Consider the following 22,971-nt stretch of genomic DNA (forward strand, 5'->3'; position numbering starts at 1 on the left):
CGCCTCCAGCCTTTCACTGGGGCTGCTCGCAGGCTGGCTCCTGGGATGGGACCCCAGCAAGCGCAACCGCCGAGCACGCACAGAGGGGTTTTTGGCATCCAAGCAGGCCTTGCGACAACTTCAAATCCCAGAGAAAGAACAGGCGAGAAGAAAATGAGAAGTCACAGGATGCTTGCAGCTTCAATAATCCACACGCAGTGGTACGGAGAAAGAAAATAGAAAATTTAAAAAAAAAAAAAAAGAAAGTAAGAAGAGAAATCACAAATGTTATCTTGAGAGTGTCCCTTTAAACACCGCTCCCCTGGGCTGAGCTCAAGGGGTTTGAAAGGACAGTTTGCTGCTTATTATGTGTACGTCCCTTTTGTTCCTTGACCCTTGGAGAGTACAGTACAGTATGTTCCTGATTTTAATTAAATAAGCTCTCCTGCTCTGTGCCACAGACCGATTCCAGCAACAGTATTTTAGCAGCTACATTCAACCGCTATTTTTTATTTGCGGATAGACACTTGACCAGAAGACTAATCATCTAATTAATGAAGACCTTCAGCAATGGCATAGAAAGCCCTGCCACAGAATATCCCTGGTAACTCTGACACATTTATGTTCGCAGAACCAATCCCACCTGGGAGTCTATTTTAAACCGTTCTCAACTGGAACAAGAAAGCTCCAACTGCCTCAAAAAAAAAAAAAAAGAAATTTCAGAGTCAGTCCTGGGGCAGCTGGAGAAGTGCCCCAGTGCGGTCCGTGGCAGGCAAAGAGAGGATTTGGGAGCTTAAACAGGAACAACCTGCACCTAGAGCCCCCCCCCGTCCCAAGCTGGAAGCGAGCAGAGCAGCCCAGCTCTGGACGCTGTGCTCTCCCCCAGCCAGCTGCAGGGCAGAAGGCAACGTCAAAGCCCAGCATCTTTGGCTACCGGAGGGTAAAACAAGAGATGTTTGTAGAGGAGCTTTCTGGAAAGCCAGGAAGAAAAACTGAAATTGTAAGCACTCTGCCCAGGTGAGCCGAGAAAAACAGATGCCCTACCCCACGTTCAGGCGCTCTCACACAAAAGCCGAAAAGGCCAAATATCAGACAGAGGAGAAACAGGGATGGTGGTGTCTGATGGCCACCACTTCTCCTGGTCCCTAGAAAGTGCACCAGCTTTTGGAATCACGTCCATTTCTCCCCAGCATCAGGCAACAGCATGGTGCTACTCCTCCTCTGTTCAGATTGATCTGGGGAAACAGCAGGGACCTCTGCCAGCCCCAAACTCCCAGTCTCCACCCCCAGCCTGCCCATTTCAGACCTGGGCCTCTGGGGCAAGAGGTGTCTTCAGACGGGTTCTTGCAACATAAGGAGGGCATTACTGGGAGAGCATCTCCTCAACCCCATGGAGATGTCCTACTTCTGCTGCAAATCCAGGTGTTAAGGGAGGATGCTACCATGTGATGCTGTTTTTTCTTCACCCACACAGGAGGCCGTGTGTGGCTGCAGGACAGAATATGCCATGGGTCCAACCACAGATTGGACAAACTCATCGACATCTGAAGTCAAGGGGCCTCTCAGCTCTCACAGCCCCAACCAAAGCAGAATCACTGCCTACAACGAGCTTCCCCACATTTGCACTTGCCCTGGGTTTCAGAAGGAAAAAATAAAAAAAATGAAAAGCGCAACGCAGCTCCTGACATCCACCTACAAAACAAACACACCGTGTCTGGGAAGACACACCAATAGGCCCACAACCAGGACCTTCACCTTCTGTGGGCGTATAAACAAGAATTACCCGTCTGGGAGGCTTGAAGGCTGGGCCCTTGAGGAAAAAAAAAAAAAAAAAAAAAAAAAAAAAGGCTCTTCGTGTCCCAAGAACCATCTGTTTTTCCTTTTCCCCCTGCCCACACTCAGCTGAGCTTTGCCTTTTCCTCCTTTAACCTCCATCAGAAAATTGCTGGTGGAGCTTGCTGGCATAGCCTGAAGCGTGGAGGAAGCTCATGACGGGGGGCCGGGATGGCAGACGCGCCTTCTCCGGCTTCCCCACCGCGGGCAAGGCTGGCGAGCACCGATATCTCCAGACATCACCCGACTCACTCTGACCCGCTCCACTTTGCTCACCAGCAGCGTTCGGTTTCACCCGAAGAAAACATAACCTAAAAATCAGTGAGGAGGATTAAAACTGACAAATTTCTGCGCTCTGTGTCGAACTGTCAAAGGAATCGCAGGAGACCTGGTAGGACGTAGGTGGATTAATTGCTCAGAAAGTTACTACAGTAAATCGCACTGTGAACTACAACTGTTTTTCAAAATGCAAATGCCAGAAAGGTTTATGAGCTGCCTTGAGCTGCCTTCAGAAGAGGCTTCCATCTTGTTTAGCAGTGTTTTAAAGATGTGTGCTGGGAGGCACCTTGCTGCCAGCGCCGCTACACCTTCCACGCGCGGGCAGGGACGAGGGAGCAGCGTCCAGTGATGCCACGTGAATTCCCCCCACCGAAGCACACAGCAGAAGCATGATTTAGCCCCCATGCTGACTTAAAATTTCTAGCGCAGCCTTGGCACCTGCTCAAGGACAGTTATAAGATGCTTGAAATAAAGCAACTCAAAAACTCTGCAGCCCTGTGCTACATGTTGCTTCTTTTCCTTTCCATGGCTTCACTGGTTTTTGCTCATCTTCTCCCTCCTCCTCTCCTTGCACCTCATCCCACCCTCTGCAAACCCTCCTGCCACCCCCCAAACCTGCTGACATGTCAGAGCACCTTTCTCCAGGACCCTCTGTTCTCCCATTGCCTCTGGGCAGGATTTTGTTCCACTCCCATCAACCTTCCTGCCATTCCTCACGGTTCAGGTGCTCCCCCACAGATGTACTTTGTGGAAGCTTTGTAGAATTTCATAAATTCAGCAAATGTCACGAAACAGGGATTAAACAAGCAGAAAGACCATGGGTGGTCAGGGGCTCTGGCACATCAACAGATTTGGCAGGGTGGGAGGAGGGTTTGCAGAGGGCAGGAAGGGATGCAAAGAGAAGATGAGCACCTTCTCCACTTCTGTTGATAGAAATCAAGCTTCTTTACTCAGGCAAAGAAAGGGGAATGTTTCCAAAATGTTTTGTTTTGGAAAGAAAAGCAACCAAAATGACTGTGGAAGTCTCAATGTCAAGACCTCATCACTCTCCTAATAAAAGAGCAGCTTCCCAAAATATAACCCCGCGTGAAAGGAACTCTGTCCTCTCTAACCATGTCAGCGGACTATAAACGAACAGGCCAGAGTTTCCTCTCTCTAGACTGCATTATCTGGAGCCACAGACGGTTCAAAAACTGGCCTGACAATGCCAAGGTCGACCTGCCACCATCAGGGTTGTGCCCCCTTGCCCCACACCTCTCCAGCAGCAGCTCTCCGCCAGCCATGAGAGCAGAGCTCTACTCAAGCTGGTCCCTGGGGCACCCAACCTCTCCAATGGAAGCGATTCCACATGACGCCATGGGAGCAGCCTCAGAAGCGGTCAGAAAGCTTGCCTGAACTGGGGAGATATGGTCCAGGCACAGCCAGCACAGAGGTCCCCCAAAACCAGCTCTACCACAGTTTTCTTCCACCACAGACATTCGTCCCCAGCATCCCCCCAGCACAACCCTGCAACGCACGTCCATGCCCTGGTGCCTCCTGCAACAACCCACCCAAGGGCAGCAGCGAGCCCAGGTCAGGAGCAGACTTGGAAAACCATGGAAGTCATCCAGTCAGGAGAGGAAAGCTGGATCCCTGCTGCTGGGGATACAGCTGCTTTCTGCCTAAAAAATGCTGGAAATCTGTCCTGATGAGAGCTGGCTCCAGCGGGTCCTCCTGCACAGCTCCTGGCCCCGCACCACAAAAAGCCACTGGCTGGGCTGAGCCAAAACTACCGGCACCAAAGACGCCGACGCCAAGAGCGCCTACGGTGCTGTAAATCACCGCGGCAGAGCAACGCAGCGCAAGGCCAATGTCTAGATAAATAAAATGCTAAAAAGCCAAAAGCAGCCTCATTAAAAGACACTTCTTCACACAGCAGACTGGAGAGGTATTCGGGCCCGGCCAGACGTGACAGCGTCCTTCACTGCCAGCAAGGAAGGCCGGGCACGTCCGCGCACCCTGCCTGGGGGTGCTGGGAGGGGGAGCTGCTGAAAGCACTCTCAGTCTCAAGGTCTTCTTGTGTTATTGCTCGATTCGGGAGCGCCGAGAACGCCGTTTCCCTCCCCTTCCTGGTAAATCCTCTGACCCCAAATAACCTGACTCTATCAGGCCCATTTAGATACGCTAATCAAACTGTCCAAAGCCGGGACACCAAACGTGCTGTTAAAGAAAAGCCCTCGGCAACACAAATACAGAGACAGCCCTGCTGAAGATTAGAGAAAAAAAAAAAAAAAAGCTTTTCTAATTCATTCTTTTTAGCGCTTTAAGCCTGCTGCCTTACCTACCGTAACATCTCCAGCAAAATCCTCTGTGCTGTCCCCTGACCTCAGGGTAACCCACACCCTAAACTAACAACTGCGCGCAGCCGCACGGCCTTTCCGCCTCTCTTGCTTTCTGTTTTGAACATGTGCACTTGCTGGCGCGCTTCATTTCTCCTTCCCCTGCTTGCAGCTGCCTGAGTCTGGGTTGTCCTGACCTTCAAACAAGGAGGAAGAAAGGGCGGTTTTTGGAAGTGATGCAGGAAGCACCCCCAGAGCGCTGGCCCGCAGCACGCTGAGCCAGGCGATGCTGTGCCACGGCCAACAGCGGCTCTGGCCCCGCTCTCCCAGCTCCAGCGCATCCATACGGACAAGGCTTCTACCGGCTGCCCCATCCAGATGGCATTCCCATGGCTCCAAGAAACAGCCCCCAAGAAGACAACCCCCAAGACATGAGGCCTGCAGAAAGGAAGCCTGGAGCTGGTCTTGCAACAGAAAGGCGAACTGTTCCTCCTCTCTTCCTCCCACCAGCAGAAAAACAAGGGCAAACGCCCAGTGCTCCTGGTTTCCTTGGAAAACAGCTCCGGAGCAAACCCGGGGAGACCCGGAGCGCAGCCAGACCAGCACTTGCAGCACAGCTCGAGCAGCCCAAAGCATCGGAGCCATCCCTCACCGCTTACCGCGTCTTCAGTCCAAAAAAGCAGCCAGGAGCTCCCCGCCGAGTTTCGGTGCAAAGACGGCTTCGCTCGAAAACCACCAGCTCTCGTTTCGCAGTGACGCTGAGAAGGAGCGGTCCCGGCTCGGTCACCACATCCGCCAGCTGAGCCGGCTCCCTGGCAGAGGGTGGCACCGGTGGCAGCAGCCGCCTCTAATCACGGCATCGGGCGCGGGCAGCGCCTCACCTGCGGAGCTCCCCAGGCGCAGGAGCCCTCGCCCCACACTGTCCTCCTCACCTTCTGCAGGCAGGCAAACAGGCCAGGGCACCGCACACGCTCACCGAGGAGCAAATCCCAGCTTCTCGCCACCTCCACCAAGGATTACGTCGTGGGCCATTCAGTGTGAGCTCACCCAGCGTTGTATTGCGAATAATTTTTGTTTCTTAACGACGTGCTATTTTGGCCGAAGCACTCCCAAACGTTTAGCCTAAATGAGGCCGATTAATAATGGAGTGGTCCGAATGAGAGAGCAAAAAACCAACGCCAAAGCATCCCTATTTATTTCACTGTTTATAAATTGTCCCTTATCTAATTTCAGAAGAGGATGCCTGGCCTGTTCCTGCTGCTCACGAGTGGCACGCGTGCTGTCCTGGGAACTCTTCTGGGAACTCGTTTCAACCACAGGGGAACGGATGGGAGAGGGCAGCAGGGCTAGTGCCCCGACAACCTGTGGTGCTGGTGGCACGCAGAGCCAGAGCTGGGCATGTTACAGCTGCTGCCCTGCATGCCCCACATTTCTCTGGTACCATCAACAGCAGCCATCCCGCTGGCTCTGGGGCATCTGGGGACCTTCCTCCACCTCAGGCCCCACCTTCATCCTGAGTCTCCTGGTTTCCACTGGTCTTTCCCCAGAGGAGAGGCGAGCGGCTGCAGACAGCACTGCCTGGAGCAGCACCCACACCGGCCACGTGCTCCATCCCTCTCCCCCTGCTTTTCTGCTGGTGATTCCCCAGACGAGAGAACGTCCCGTGCCTCTGATGCCCAGAGCTATTCCCTACACAACAGGGACAGCCAGAGGGGACACACAAGTCAGAGCGGCCACCACAGTGGCCAAGATGTGACCGCGCAGCCTCGGGGTGCAGAGCCACCAGGAAGCACACGGCCAGCACGCAGCAGTGCATCTTGACCTGGAACCTGCGAGGGCCTCTGACCATCTGGCAATTCATTTGTGCAACAAGCTGCTGCTTGAGCCCCTTGATGCCACCCCGGCTGCAGCAGGAGGCTGGGCTAGCAACCGCTGCCAACCACGAGCCAGGGGGACCAGCTCTCCAGTCTGACCAGCTCTCCAGTCCAAGGCGGGGTGGCCACAGTGGCACAGCCACAGCTCCATCAGCTTTGCCAGAAACAGGGGATGTACCCCACCCCTGCTCTACACACCCTGAACTTTGAAAAACAAGAAGTTGCTTTAAATCTCCTTCTGCCAGCAGCGAGCGTGACCTATTTTAGCAACGGAAGGAAAAGCTCCCTGGTGCCTGGATACCCCTTGGCGCTGGCAGCACAGCAGTTGCTCATCGGACCAAGAAATGCACTTTTTAGTCTCTGCCTAGAGAAAATTATTTTTCCCAAAGCCAATTCAGGTAGGAGGAAGGGGTAAGGTTTGGCAGGAACCAGGGCGGTAGCAGAGCCGCCGCCGCAGGAGCTCCAGAGACAGCACGGGCTGCGAGGGGACCAGCGCAGCACACAACCCATGGCCCTCAGCCTCCCCAGCAAAGAGGAGCCGTCCCCCGCTACCAAAAACCTCTGCTGAAGCGCACAGGAGGTGGTTACTGATCAAAACAGGTTGTCCACAAGTACACTGCTGTCTGCCCAACTTCCTCCCCAAAACCCTGGGAGGAGTTCACTGCAGATTTAAGAAAAGAAAAAATAAAAACAACATAAGAAAAACAACAACTCCACAATCAGCTCTACTGTTGCAGATAAGGTCAGTAATAAAACCTGGCTGAATGCACGCATTTTTATCTTGCCTACAGGGACGCAACATGTGCTGAAAAGACAAACGCCCGCATTGTTCTGACACAAGTCTCACTGCCATCCATCTCTCAGAAGCTGCTGACTTGGCCTTTCGTCTGAGGAGGTGACCACACTGCGCGCAGCCCCCTCCTTGGATGGCATCGACTTCTGCTGCCATCCCTGCACAGAGGCCACATCTGCTGCCCGCACCATTAGCGTCTGCACCAGCAACGCATCCTTCCCGACGCTCTCCAGCAAACCAGGGCTGACAGCAGTGTTTAGTTGTCCCGTCTCAATATGCCATTCACGGAGAAGCCGTCACGTCTCAGTGCGGGCAGCTCTCAGCTGTTGTGGCTTCCCAGTCATCTGACTGGTGCCGGGTGCTGGAGCCGGCCGCCAGCCCTCTCCCCGGCAGCCAGAGGTGCCCTCGGAGCAGCAGCACATCCATCACAGTGCTGCTTTTCAGTCTCTCTCCGTCACAAGACTTTTGTTCCAGTCACATCCAGGCGCCTTTGAGCTGGGAATGACCCATCTGCCCTTCCTCCCCTCCCCACGCCTCATGCTTCCCCAAGCCACTTGTGGTCACAAACACTCATGTGGGGTGAGCAGCTGTCTTCACACAACAAACCCAAAACTCCACCCGGGTCATTTTGCTCATCACCGCATCTCTTCTGCGGTGTAGTCCTCCACCACGTCCCACTCAACGCCCATGACCTATCTGCAGCTCCATGTAGAACCCTTTCATCATTCCACATCCCTCACAGCTCTCTCCAACACTTCCCTACACCTCCACAGCAAATCCTTCAGGTCAAAGAACCTCACAGACTCAGTATTTTGAATAAATACAGTGACAGTGACAACCAGCAAAAGCCCCGAGTCTTGCAGAAGGTGTCTCCAGGAACTGGTGGGACAACGCAGGCAGAGGCAGGCGAGAAGTGCAGCCAAAGAGTTTACGTCTCCAAAAGCGGCTTCGGTGGGTCTCTACCTTTGCCAAGCCACATATGCACCAAAAATCTTTCCTTCTCCTGTGGATTTACAATCTTGAGATCAACCAAAAGCAACGCATCACCCTCTGCATCAAAATCACATCCAAAAAGCAGATTAGGGAGCAACCGTAGAAGTTTACAGTAGCTTGAAGAAAAAGAACTGTTTTGAATAAAGGCTGTATCCTAGGGAAAATGGGCTTTAAATACAAACTGCTGTGAGCAAACTCCTTCCTGGCAACACGAGAGACACCCCAGGGCAGGGAATTAGGTGTCCTGTTCCTTCATCTCCATGCTCTCCCAAGTGCCACAGCAGAAAGCCAATTTTCCCAAATCCGCTGCTGAGCTGCTCCTTCACCGGGAACCCCAAGGTACCGCAAGTGAGCTCGCATTGAGTTCTGGTGACAGAGCTGATCAGAGTTGCTATTTCCAAGGTACGGTTTTGATTTTCAAGCCATTCCTTAAAACATTAGCTGGAGCCCGGCAGTCAGAATCCAGAACGCGAATCTCTGGCACGAAGCGACCCCGCTCAGCTGCGCAGCTGGTAGCAGGAGGCTTTTCTTTGCGCTCGGAGGCGGCTGGAGAAGGCTCTTTGCAGCCTGGGGGGATTTTAGCATTTGGCACCGTAAACTCTTCCGTTCTGCAAGTTCCTGGAGCACCGACACAGATTGGCGTTTCGCTTCCAGCAGATCAAAGCGTGAATAACTACTCCAAGGAAAACCAACACAGCGGCAAAGGCGCCTCGCGCTCGTATTGCAAAACACGCAGGCTTACCTGGCATCACCTTGCCACTCCGATCACGTCACGGTGGAGAGAGCTCCTGCCATCGCAGGGGCTTGGGTCCCCCCACAGCACCTTCCTTCCGCGGCAGGAGGCCGGGTTTACCTCGCCCTGCTCAAATTGGGAGGAGGAGTCCGGGCAGGGAAGGCGCCCCATTCCCCGCAGGCCACCGTTTGGCTAGGACACCAAATCAACACACAAGTTTGCACCAACCTCTTGTCTCCAGTTCACAGACAAGGAAGCTATTTATCACAGGCCAAAAAAACCCGAACGATCGGGCTGGGACGCTCCCGCACCAGTGCGGTTTTGCCAACGAGGAGTTTAATGAAGGAATCACAGAGCTTCTCCCACCCAGGAGAGGCGGCATGGGAGGGGGCGCGAAGGTCTCAAAAGCTGGAGCGGAGGGGTTAAGCTCACTTTGCCATCTCAGCTGAGCAGCCTGTGGGGAACATGGCCAAAGAGCGTGCAGGAGGTGTGCTGCGCACCTCCTGTTTTGTGGGAAGGGGGACGGTGCTCCCCGGTGGGGATTCAGGTGACAACAGAGCACCCATTTCACATCCATGGGCACACATCCCAGTCCTACCATCCCCAAACCCACTCAGTATCTCTGGTAGGCAAAACACTAAAAGCACCCCAAACCACAAGCCGTTTTGGCACAGAGGCCACCGCACGAGGACACCTTGTGTGCCCTGACCACCAGCATCTCCAGCAGCCGGGACCACCCTCCTGGAAACCCCAGCCTGCATCCCAAGCCGCATCGGCCCCGCAGCACCAAGATGTCAGGGCCCTGAGAGGAAAAGGACAACTGGTAAGGAGGGCACAGCAAGAAACTGGATACACGGGGGAGGACAAGAGGGGAACCCTGCTGTCCCCAGGGAATACTGATCACAAAGGTGCTTTAAAAGCCAAGGGGGACACGCGCTACGCAGGGAAATTGATCTGTCTACAGAAAATATCTGCAGGGTGCCTGAAAATAAATATCCTTCATGGGAAAGTTTCCTTTGAGAGACCATGAGCTTCGGACATGTTAGAAGGTTAAGAGCACACGTAATGTGTTTTTTCACCTTTAGCTAAAGGTCACAGAGCATCCAAACAATTTGTCTCTTCCCAGGCTGAACATGACGGAAGTCAACTGAGCACCCCAACATTCCAGCTCATGAAAATGGAAAACAAACACGTTTTCCCTGCAGTTTGGCCAAAACCCATGCGGCGCTCTCTTAAGAAGCAGCTACTGGTTATCGGTGATTTTAGTTTTACTTAAGGAAAGTCAAACAAACCACAACCTTTTCAGCAAGCACCTTCAGCAGAAGAACCCTCTTCCCTTTAAAAGCATGCACACTTGACAACATTTTGGGAATTAAATCTAGTGTCGTTATAAAATACCGCAGCATTTTCACATCCTGCCTCCCTGGCAGCTGTTGGGACCAGATGCCTCTCGGTAAGGAGGAGGACACCCTGATATGGATGGGGACCAACCTACCCTGCAGAAGAGCCTGCTCACTGCCTCACCCATCAGAACCCAGTCTGGATCAGACCCACAGGTTCACAGCCCTGCCCAACGCTGGCACCTAGGAGTGAAACCAGCCAACAAGCATCCTCACTCGACCGGTACTGGATCTTCTCCACCAGCCTCAAATTCAGCAGTAACTCCTGGAACACACTGCTGGAAGACAGCATCCATACGTACACAGCACATTTCTGTTTGCTCACTTGAAACAAGACTTTTTCCCCATTTTGTTGGATACTCCCTCAGGCTTTATACAATGGAAGAAAATATGCCCAAATCTGCCTCCAACTGCCTTCCGCCCCTTCCCAACATCCCCTCTCCCTTGCCTCATCTGTGAAATCGAACAGCTGCAATCCTTTAAACCACTTTTCATACAGCGTCTCCAAGCCTAAAATAATGTCACGGCTCATTTCTGAGCTCAGTATTCCTGCCGCGCCACATTTCCCTGGGTGTGACCGTCGCAGTTGGACTGTGATTATTTATTTATACGAGAACAGCATTTGCAGCCCTGCTCTGCCCAGCCCCGCGCAGGCGCCCAGGAGGTGACCCAGGGCGTTTCCACCACCGGGATAAGGATCCCCGGGCTGACGAATTCCCAGTTCTCGGGAAAGGATGTTGTGGAACGCAGCAAACCAGAACCAAATTCTAATTAGATGCAAGACATGCTAGTGTCGGGTTGGTTTTGGCCTCTCCTGCTTTCTTCCAAACAGGCTCTCACTGTGCAAACACACCGCATGACAAAACTCACCCAGCCAAGACGTGCAAGCAAGTACTGCTGACTTTTCATATTAAACAGTGCAGCAACTTCAAAGCAACTGGGCTCTCCTCTCCCGAGCAATCCCACCAGAGATCAGCCCCAGCCGCAGAGCCGTGGCTGGGTTCCAGCTCTCAGCGCTGCCGAGCAGGAGACACGCGTTGGCAAACAGCTGAGGGTGGATCATGCAGGGACACGCTTGAAGAAACACCTCCCTACCCTTCCCCAGGAGAGGCAAGGTGCGTTTGGTCTGCGTGGGTCTGGCACATTTCCGTCAAGAGGAGCCTTTCGGCTTTCCATCCAGACCTTTCCTGCATCCAGACACCTAAAGGTATCACACAGCTCCAGAAGATTACATGTGGCTGTAAAAATAGCTTCTAGAAGCACTCGCCAGCAAGTTCTTCCAACATTAATACGATAGAATAAAACCAGTATTCACCCCAGCCAGAGAGCAGGGCAAGGCTGGAGAAACCCAGAGCTCCGTCCGACTTGCACACAACCGCCCGGCTTGGCTCATTCTGCGGCTGCGACGCTTTGGGGAACAACCCAGGGCTTGTGGGAGACAAGGACTCAACACCCCAAGGCCAGGAACCTTTTGCACTCTTCTAAACTTCATCTCCACACGAAGTACTGAGGTTTCTTCGGTTTGTTTTTAAATCAGTTTTGCAACAACTGCAGATCTCTCTCACCCGGTCACATCCTCCTCCTGTTCGGGTTTCTGATAAAAAGAGAACTGGGATTTTCTTCGTGAGACGAACACTCTCGCGTTCTGTCCCACCTCCCAAACACGTTCGCAGTGATGGAAGCAAACTCCTGTAAATCGAACCAGGCCAGCGTGTCTCATTCCCTGGATAAAAAGCCTCTTTGTGCAGAGGCACGCAGGCCCCGAGCAATCTGGCCAAGCCAGCTAACGCAGCCAAAAGCTCGTCCTGCACCCTCCCTAACGTTTCTATCTCAAAGCCTTTCCAAACTCCAGCTCTGCTCCCTGCACCACTCTGCTGACGCCCGGGAAAACAGGTAGACAAGGGAATTTCACCCCTTCACTGATATTTTGTGAATTTCCAGGCTTTTTAAGTCAAACCCTAAAATCTTCACAGCAGGAATTTTACCATGCCATAGCCATCACTGTCAGAAACATAACCCCGAGACAAGGTCTCCTTCTAACTCATGTGACAATCACCTTCCTGGTGTGACCACCTCGCCGTAAAACCCACCAAGAAGCAGCTCTGAAGAGCAGCCTCGCAAGCCTGTGCCACGCTCCAGCACCTAACGAGATTCATTTAAGCAGCCTGAGCTGACTAAAGCTGTTCCACTAAGGAGAGGTTTTTTCTGTTAAGGGCTTAAATCTAAAACATTCAGCTATCCAGGATGAGCAAGCACAGATGTGAGTGACACAGGACAGAAAGGACAGGCTGGATACGGGTGAATGAACCTGTGCAAGCAACACAACACAGCCAACAAAAAGCCACCGCCAGCTGATGCCTTGATCCAAGAGGAGACAAGGCTATGGGTCAAACGTAAGGGATGGGGGAAGAATAAAATGGAAAAAATCAGCAGCTCAGTTTTCTTCTCACTCACCAGGAGTGCCACGTGGAGGTGCAGCTTTGCTGACCGAGGGGCAGGCAGTGGGTTCGCACCCCGGCAGTCTGCCTGGAAATTGGGAGAGCCCTCCCGTGGGCGTGAGGAGCAAGGATGGGGCTCGCTGGGAAGCGGTAAGCCCACGCACGGGAGAAGATGCTTGTTCCCTCACGATTCAATACCAAGAAAAAGCCTAGCTGAAAAAGCTGGAGGCCATACATGCCCACTCCAACCACCCTTCCGCGTTCCCCCAAGCCGGTTGTTGCATTCAACCAAGGGTGCTCTCGTGAGGAAGAAACTCCTGTGCTCATAAGCAACAAGCCAGAGCCCATGACACCGTCACAGTAAGCGCTGGGAAGACACTGGAAAGGGTCTTTTGCAGCTGAAACCACTATAAGGAGAAACAAAAGAGGATCCCACAAGAGAGGAACGATGAAATCCCGTACCACAGGCACGGAAACAGTCTGATTTCTCCATAACAGCCACATCCGAGCAGCGCAGCTGAACTGCTACCCCAGCGACGGGGACGCGCCACGCGGCTCCTACCCTGCGAGCAGGTAGGGAAGGGAAGTCTCTTGCCTTACCGCATGTGGTCGAGCAATCTGAACCGGATAGGACATGGCGTGCGGGGGGTAGCGCGGCTCAGCGGCGCGCCAGCTCTGCGTCACAGGCTGCGTAGATCCAGACATGTCGAACGAGCCGGTGCGGCGGTCGCTGCTTCCAAATCACCGACAAAGGATTAGGAGAGGCGAGAGCTCCTCTTCATCATGTGCGTGCTCTCCGCGTCATACGACAACTGGAAGCAAACAGGAGAGCAGCAGGTTAATATTCAGTCAACCACGGTCCCATGAGACAACTGGACACCAAGCCCTGGGTGCTCACCAAAACCTGACTGCCCTCACATTTCTCCAGCAGCCCTGTTTTCCGTGTGACAAACCCCACTGCCAAGCTTTTGCTGTGGATTACTGCTATCACAGAGAAGTCCAAATATAAGATTATCCCAAATCCATCCCACTCTAGCTTTCCCACCCTGGAAAGCCTTTCCCCAGCACCAGCAGGCCCCGGCCTGCAAACTGCCAGCAGCTTATTTGGGCTCTGTGCATCTACATCTCCAAGCCTTTTGGAGATGGGTATTTTTTGGGTGGTAACTTTGTTCTGAAAAACACAAGCTAGAGTTTTTGCACTTCAACATCAGGTCCCAAGGCACACAGTCCCTCCTCAGCCTATCCCTCTTCCCCATCCAGGCTCTCACCCATCCACACACGTTCCTCTCAGCGCCTTCCTTTCTGAGCTGCCGCCGTTTCTGCAGCCCCCTGCGGTAAGCTCTGCTCTCTTTCAGGACGCTGGGCATCGACCTCCCCAGCAGCCATGTCCCTCCATGGGACCATGCTAAAATCCAGGACTAAAGCGTGCCCTGCCCCCAGTGCCACCTAGACCAGAGGTTCTGATGGAGACACCGCGGCCCTGAGGGCATTTTCACAAACACCCCTGTCACCCACACAACCGTGTTGCAACTCCTTTCCCAGCTGGAACAAAATCAGGAAAACCAAAGTGGGAAGACTCCCCTCCCAAGGGGAGATTTTGGAGTTGCTGATTTTTATAGATACTCCACATAGTTTGTTCAGAAAGGGTTGTAAGCCTCCTACTTTTTGTTTGCACGTCAACAAACATCTAAACGCTGCCCTTAGTGCTCCCCAGGACCCGCTCTCCATCCCTCGCAACGCTGAGCACGCTCGCACGCCACCTCCTCCTCGGTACGTGTTACACACAGATTTGTGCAAGGTTTTTGGTCGTACCAAAATCTCTCATCGGCACACTGGGAGGCTTCCAGTTCCGCCAGCCTCTCCCCACGCTCCAGTGGTCTCAGAGTGCAGCCAGCCCAAGCCAGTGCAATTTCAACCAAAACAGCAGTTGGCATGTACAAAAACCAAAAAGGGGATAGGAAAGGGGAAAGAAAAAAAAAAAAAAAAAAAAAAAGAAAAAAGAAAAAAGAGAAAAGAGGAAGTTTTTCTTTTTCTATTTTTTTTCCTCCTGTGAGACCACAGATCAGCCCCTGCTGATAAACCCCTTGCTATCTGCTGCAGGCAGGCGCAGGACCACCTCGCTGGTTTGCCGGCATCCACGCGCTGCTCGCGGCCAGAAATAAAATCAAACCAAGGCAGCGGTCCCCAGCGGGCTGGGCATGGCGAGCAGGGCCACGGCAGCAGGAAGAAAGCGGCCTAAAGAGGCCCCCTTACAAAGGGTTCCAGTTTCACAAAACCACTCTTTTGCAGCAAGTTTCCATCAAGGTCTAAGGAGGACAGACACGCAGAGACATCTCCACGCTCCTGCCGAGGGTCAGCCCAGCGCCTTTGTCAAAAGGCGTTTTGCCAAGCTACGTACGGGAATACACACAGCAAGGTTTGGCTCTCAGGGCAGGGAGAGGAGGGACACCAGGTCCCCTCCTGCTTTCGGCTCCGGAGCTGGGATTCCTCCCAGCCCTGCACCCACACGTCCCCGCTGAGCCCCGGGGCACCTTACCTGCCGCCCTGGGTCCTGGGAAGCACCGGTGGCCTGGGAACGGTCCGACCCTCATCCTAAACAGGGCCAGCCTCCCCAGGCAGGAGGTCGGTGTGCTCGGTGTAATCCACCCCCACGGCAGGAAAGCCCCTGCGCACGCGGGGGAATTCAGAGGCACCCAGAAGGCGGCCGGCGCATATTTTACACTTCCAGTATGACTCCCCCACTTCCCCCTGCGCTTCCGACTGGACGCGATTCTAATCGCCGATTCCCGGCCGTGGTTTGACACCCTCCAGGGACACACCATCACCCTCCCGGCTCTCCTGCGGCCCACGTGTGCTTCTACAGGGGCAAAGCCTCCCTGCAGCTGCCAAGGACACGTGCAGGATGCTCTCAGGGGCTCCAAAAGCTCGCTAGGATCTGCAGAAGTTTAAGGTACTTTCCTAATAACGGATTCTAACTTGGACATCTTGGCTTGCAGCCACCTAAGATAATCAGCACATGTGCGTATACATACACATACAGACTCCAAGTTGGTGGGCCCAGAACTCTTGGCAGCTTTCAGCAAGCCAACTGCTTCCCTGGAAGCTCAGCAGGGTGGACCAGATCATGCCATGGCAGCTGTCTACAGCAAAAGAAACGGCTGGCACGAGGTGCCCAGAGAGGCGGTGGATGCCCCATCCCTGGAAACGTTCAAGGCCAGGTTGGATGAGGCTCTGAGCAACCTGATCTGGTTGGAGATGTCCCTGCTCCTTGCAGGGGGGCTGGGACTGGATGGGCTTTAAAGGTCCCTTCCAACCCAAACCACTCTGTGATTCTATGATTTTATTTTCTTCTTTTTAAACTTTTCAGATCAGAAGTTCAGCTTTAAAACTCAGCCCTGGAAAGCTAAGAGTAAAAATCGTGTGCTTGCAAACAGGCAAAGCACTGCTCATGCATTTCCACACCTGCAAACCACGGAGCAGCAGGTCACCAGCAAGATCTCGGCACAAGATCTGAGACCCATGGCTGGGCTGCGGGCTGGAGCCAAGCGAGGTCACCGCAGCACTGGGGCAGCTCCACAGGTGCCATCGCCTTAGAACCCAAAGAAAGGGGCTGCTGCAGCGTGGGTGCACCCACAGGGGAGCAAAGTGGGAGCAGAACATCTTGCTGGGGAGGTACTGGGGTGCCTCCTCATCAGCAACCCTTAATTATTTTTATGAGAAAAACGCAAACAATAAGAGTAGATTAATGGAAATAAAAGAGAAATAGTGCAGCCAGGCTCTTTAAGTCTTTAAGATCGAATGGTTTGGTTCCTACTTTTCTCAATTGATTTTGATGAGGAACAGACATTGTCTCACAGGAGAAGTATTCCCCCCCTGCCTGGTCGGAGTCTCCATCAGAGACCACTTCACCCGCAGACCTGCGTTAGCCATCAGAGCTAGGTACCAGGAGATTTACAGCCTCTGATGAGGAACAGGAGGAACCCAGTGGCAGGGCTACAGCATGGACCTGCGGAGGAGGCAGCAGCCCCCCGAGGCTCCTGCCCCCACTTATTTCCACCTGTGTGGGAGATTCCCAGGATCCTGCCCCACTCCTGGAGCTGTCAAAACCTCCACTCTCCTCCCCCCCGCCAACTCCACACAGCAAATCACCACCATCCACCTCCATTTCTCCCTTCCATGTGCCATTTACTGTCTAGAGTCATTTCCCCACCACCGGTTCTCCCTAATTTACACCACGGAAGCACTCCACAAGCCACCGCAAGTCCCTGCAGGCTGGCTGGCCCGCAGAGCGGCTCTGCCCCGCAGCGTTCGCAGCCCACGCTGACGGGGTGTACAGCACCTGGCCGAGGGGGACTCGTGTCCAGCCCAAAAGATGGGCACAGCCAAGCTCAGGATGCCGCACAGTGATCTGCAGGTTCACAGCCAACAGCACTTAGACACAGGGCCGCATGTTTCTGTGCCGGTCCTTCAAGCCCGGCTCCTGAGCCCAGTGAAAGCACACCCTGATACAGCCAGGACCACGCAAAATCTCCAGAGGCCTAAAATAAGGCTTTGCAATTAAACTGACTTGCAAAAAAATTAATTAACGACATTCAGTACACCTGTTGCTCTTCAAAGCTAGTGCCAGTCCTCCCGATCAGGTCCACACTCCTCAGGGAGGGCGGGACTCCCAGGTGAGGTCCCTGGCTGGCTCTGACACCACAAAAACGCAGGCGAGCTGCCGTACTTACCCTCAGTGGGTTGACCCTGGCTGGGCGGCAGGTGCCCACCAAGCCGCTCTATCGCTCCCCTCCTCAGTAGGATAGAGGGGAAAAAAAGATGGGGAAAAAAAACCTTGTGGGTCAAGATAAAGGCAGTTTAATAAAGCAAAGGCTGTGTGTAAAAGCAAAGGAAAACAAAATATTTATTCTCCACTCTCCATCAGCAGGCGATGTCCAGCCACTTCCCGGGAAGCAGGGCTTCAGCACACATAGCAATTGCTCCAGAAGACAAACGCTGCACTAATGAATGCCCCATCCCCTTTCTCCTCGCTTTTATTGCTGAGCAGACGTCGTACAGTGTGGCATACTCCTTGGGTCAGCTCTCCTGGCCATGTCCCCCCCGAGATCCTGCCCACCCCAGCCTGCTGCCGAGGGGTGAACGCTGGAGGACAGCCCTGATGCCATGGCCACAGCACCATGAGGGCTGCTACGGGATCAACTAACTCCATCTCAGCCAGACCTAGAACATTACCCCACGCCTCGGTTCATCTGTCTGAAAGGTGAGAACACCACGGCATGCCCAGCTCACAGAAAATACTGGTTTATCCATCCTTGCAGAAGTTTTAAAAATCCCAATGAAAGCAGATTGCTCAAGTTCAAAGCAAGGACGTGCTGAAATAAGATTAACAGAATATTCGATTTCTTAAGTCCAGAGTAATGTTACTCAACTTGTGGTCTACGGACCATGGATGGTCTACAGAAGTCGTTAGGATGCAGCCCACAAAATGACAGCAAAAGACCTCATCAGAAGGCAACGACCAGTACCACCACAGCAGGCAGACCAGGCACGTAAGGGAAATGCTGCTAGCGCTCACCAGGGCACATTTAATTGAAGAGTATTGACAACAAAGCTGATGTTTAATTACATTAAATGATGAGAGTTTCTGGAAAAAACAACCAAGCTGCCTTTACTTGACTGCCAAATACATGACAATTTTCCTCTTCAAACAAACAAATAAAAAAGGGTGTATATCCTCCAGTCAACCCATGTATTTTGAAATAAAAGTTAAGGAGACCTTTGTTTATAATGCTTAATTAATACTCAGCTGTAACATTCACTTCCAAGAGACCAACCAACCCATGATGCTTAAAAAACCCCAGCGCAGATTTGCGCGCGCGGATCCCACGGCCGGTGACGGCACTGACACGCCATACAGCTCTGGATCAAAACCAGACCTGAAAGGCAGTTCGAGGTTTACCCACAGTTGCTTTAAAAGGCCTAGTGGAAGGAAAACTAATTAAGATGTGACAAAAATGAGGCAGAGAGGTTCCTAAGAAATGCAGTGCAATGTAATGATAATGGGTTCGTGTAATCAATATGTGCATGAAATTTTCTTGGAAGACAGTTGACATGATACACAAATATTTGCGTGTACTGTATCTGGTAAGGCCTTTCAGTAGGAAAGCAGGCCGTCTGCCATAAACTTAGGGCTCTGTTCAGAACAACAAAGACAGCGATGCCAGTGTCTGCAGCCCAGGAATCCACAGCAGCGTTCGCAGCAGGGGACAGAGGTTTTAAATTAAAACAGCAGCGCAGGGTCAGCAGGAAAGGCCAGGCACATCCTGAGCTCCGTGGCATGGAAGAGAGGTTCAACTCCAGGGGTCAAGGCTTGGACCTGCATGTAATCTTAAAGCATATTTCTTGCTTTGGAAGAGGACAAAAGCAAAGCCAGGCTTGGCAAGGTCCTGCACATCACAGCCAGACCCCATGGTTCCCCACATGCTCCCCAAACAGCGATACCCGAAGGGGCTCTTTGCCCTGCTCAAACGTCAACGGCAGCCCTCCTCTCCGCTCTTTTGGCCGGATGACTCTTGAACCAGATGACTTTCCTAGCCTGACCGACGGTGCGGATGCAGGAGCAATTACAGCAGCAGATCTGGGGGCAGATCTGCAGCACCACGACGGAGCTGCCCAGGGCAGGATGTTGCCCTCCTAAGAAGGTACAACCAGTCCCTAAGGCCACGGAGGGGATGGCAGAAGCTCGGGAGCTGAAGTCTCTCATCCTGGTTTGCCACTTCCTTGCTGGAAACCTCCAGGCTGCACCGACTCTCCTGCCGCAGCAGGGCTCGCGCAGAACCGGTTCTGATCCCCGACAAAAGATGACTTCTCCGTCCTGCTCCTACCATTGCCCAAAGCAGTACAGCAGGATTTGCCACTTGTATTTCTCCTTTTCAATCTTTCCAAGCTATTTTGGGCACGGGACCCAGATTTCCCTCTGCCCCGAGATAACCTCTGCCAGCATTTGCGTACAGATCTTGGCACCGCAGCTGCGTGCAGCAAGGTCGGAGGGGTGGATTTTGCCAGCCCCGCTCCCAGTTGTGTGTCGAAAGGCAAGTTTGCCAGGCAGGCCGCTCTCGGCAGTGAGACGACGCTGGCCTGATGCTTCTGGCAAAGGAAAGCACATGCTAACCGCAACTGCTGCCGCAACCAGCCCTCGCTCGGACCCCGACCCTCCGCAGCGCACCCTGATTGCTCAGAAGCAGACGGGACGTGGGCACCCCCTGCCCCACCACGGCCACCTCTCATCAGATGAGCACTGGCAACAGATCTCAGGTGGTTTAAATACCTCCCAGGCCTCAGCAGAGAGCCTGCAAGTGACCTCGTGACAGCTCCCAGAGGGGCACGTATGTGCTTAAACAACAAGACCGACCCGTTTCTCTTTGCAGGAGCGCTGTTGCTCCCCGCTGCAGGGACATCGCCTTACTAAAACGCACGAGCCACACACCGAGGGCCAGCCCGGCCACAGCTCCAGCCCCAGGCCAGCAGCGGCGTGGCTGGCCTGAGCCTTTGCTTTCCAAACCTGCCATAACGTGCCGCTTTCCCTTTAGTTTCGCTGCTGGATTGTTGGGTTTTCCCCCCCTAATCAATTAAAAAACTTAAGAATCTCCTGATTTTCGCAGCTGAGATCTCAAAAGCATGCAGACAACGTGTGGATCATTTGGACGGCAAGCTCTTCAGCAAGGACGCAACTGCAGAGCTGCTCCCGTGACGCGACGGCATCACAGCTCCCGCGCCAGGGCACCTGTGGCCCTGCAAACCCGTTCCCGTGCCGCTCCGCCGGGAAACGGGAAGAGCTGGCACACATGCGGCCACACACAACCCACAGCGACGGACGGGCAGCTGCAGGCTCAGTGCCCGAATGGGACACTTCGAGTAATTAAAGGTACTGACAAGAAACAGCAAAAAAGAAACTCACGCTAAAAAAAAAAAGGGGAGGTGGGATTTGGATCCATGCAGGGGCCATTCATGAAACAAAGGAGTTATTTTAAGTGCAGACTGGAAATAGAAAACAAATCAGACCATGTGAGGCCTTTGTTGAAGATCATCTGCAAAGACAAATGGAAACGCCTGGAGAGGAAATTAAAAAAACGAAACCATGAAGGCACCCAGGCACTGGGACGGTGAAGGGACGCAGGGCAGGAGACTCGAGGGGGAGAGGGAAGGAGCGACGGTCAAATGCCATGGCACAGATTAGGCAGCCAAAAAGCAGACAGATAAGAAAAACAGTGCAGAACAGCAAAAGTGGACGAGCAGAATTGATGGAAAAAATGCTGAAAATGCCCCATTTTCTGATGGAAGCCCAGCTGAAAGCTCCAGATACAGAAATGCTTTAATTGAAGCTAAAAAGTGCATCTGGCAGGCAAGAGGGACTGCAGAGGCACAAACCCAACCCTCCTCCTCTTCTACCAAACCCCTGTCTGGCAGCTTGAAACGGCACAACGCTCGCCCCGTGCTGCCACGGCAATTTTACCTGCGGGACAAGCACAGACAGCCTACGCCAGGGCAAAGGTCCTTCTCTCCCTTCTCTTAAACCTTCCAGAAACCAGGAGGGCTTTCTTCCCAGCGCCAAGACTTGCCTTTTCTGGGAAAAGAGCAGGGAAGTACTTCACATGCCCTCGAAGATGCTCTCTCTGCTAAGGAAGCATCCGCAGCTCGCATCATCCTCGCCAGCGCTGCCCCAGGAGCAGAAGGCAGGCTGCTCCTCTCAGCCCAGAGGCTGGATCAGCCTGGATCTAGGTCCTCCTTTATCCGGGGAGGAAATGTCTCTCCAGGGTGGCACGGGCTGTCCCCAGAGCATCCTCTCCCACACACGCTATACGACATCTTTTCCACTTCGGCTGCCTCCCTCTTACATTAAACATGGGCTTAAATATTGTAACTGTTAGGCTGTACTAATCTCAGTTTAATACTCACAAGCAACTATAAACCAAGAAAAAAAAAAGCGCAATTCCTAGCAAATGTGCAATAATGACATAGAAAGAGCACAACTATTTCGGCCACGCTCCCAAATCCATTAAGCAGCAGGTGAAGAGCCAGCGCCGTAACACCACATCATCACTACGCCCACCCGCAGCTCCCGGGAGCCATGCTAAACCCCAGGCCAGCCAGCCAAACAAGGCTCTTAAAATGCAAGGGAGATGACAAAGCACCTGCGAGATTTATTTATATATTTCACACAGAACACGCTGCTCATTTGGTTTTCAAACCCTTCAGTTCACGTTGCTGCGGAGACAGGGCTTCTGATGTCTCGGGCACGTTCATGAAAGCTCGGGGAGTCATCTCCTCCAGATTCTTTTGTTGAACAAATTACTCAGCTCAGGAGTGACATTTTCCATTATTTACATCCTGAATAAAGAAAGGAAATTCATTTTCTGGAGTTCTTCAGACAAGTTCTTTGAGGCAGATTGTACCGCTAAACATTTTCCCCTTTCGCACGTTCCCAATTTCAAAGACGACAAAACATCTTCGCCTTCTAAATTATTCCTTTTCTTTCATGATCCTTTAATGATTCAGGAGTCTAAACTTCACACAAGGATCTTTGAGGAGCACCGACCGCCAACAGAAAAGCTGAACTATTGTGACTAACTGCACAATTTAATGCCTCCGTAGGAAGACATGTGCAGAGGAACAAAATTACCCCAGGGAACTGAAACAAAGCCTGCAAATAAATTAAATGACCTGTAAACTAAGGTACTCAAAAATATATGAGATGCTATGCAGCTGTGCCATAAAACATCACTAAAGAAGGGAGTTGTTTGGGAGCAGAGCCCTTTTAAACCTATTTTACCCCGGGTTAGCAACGCAGTGGTCTACTTACCCAGCACATCACCGTGCCTCAGACGCAGGACAGGAACTTCAGTAACGCCAATGCAATCGCTTGTGATAGTCCATCAAATACCAGCTCTGAACCCACCACTGGGCCCCTCTAACACTGCCTGGGTAACTACTAGCAGATAAAGAGTCAATTTTCAGCCCAGGTTAATCACGGAATTCCAGCCATTTGCTTCTGCTTTCACTTCTCCCCAGGAAAAGCGAGGAGAAGTTCAAGCTCGCCGGTGGCCCAGCGAAAGGAGCTGCTCATTAGTTCGTGGCAGATCAGTCAGATGGATCCAAGCAGCAGGAGCCATTAATTGGGCATGTTCTGCTTTCCTTGTCTAGGTAATTAACACCTCCTAGAGAGTAAGTCAAAGTCTCTCTAGAGGCACAAAAAAAAAAGTTAACAGTTGCATACAATACGGAGCACCTCACAAAATGCTAGACAGTCTGCAGGAAGGGAAGGGGGACAGGAG

The 22,971-nt window shown here is 52.8% G+C and overlaps 1 protein-coding gene across 9 annotated transcripts in view; it reads right to left on the reverse strand.

Moving 5' to 3' along the window:
* The window catches only part of NCOR2 (nuclear receptor corepressor 2), a 239,535-nt gene that overhangs the window by 154,605 nt on the left and 61,959 nt on the right, over positions 1-22,971 (reverse strand). For all 9 annotated transcript variants that reach the window (XM_086761836.1, XM_086761831.1, XM_086761837.1 and 6 more), the window contains exon 2: positions 13,241-13,452. In XM_086761836.1, coding sequence (XP_086617962.1) covers positions 13,241-13,345 — 105 coding nt within the window. In that variant the 5' untranslated portion in view covers positions 13,346-13,452. The remainder of the gene's footprint in view (positions 1-13,240; positions 13,453-22,971) is intronic.

Source organism: Chlamydotis macqueenii, chromosome 17, assembly GCF_036417535.1.
Source record: "Chlamydotis macqueenii isolate bChlMac1 chromosome 17, bChlMac1.mat, whole genome shotgun sequence".
NCBI classification, from domain to species: domain Eukaryota; kingdom Metazoa; phylum Chordata; class Aves; order Otidiformes; family Otididae; genus Chlamydotis; species Chlamydotis macqueenii.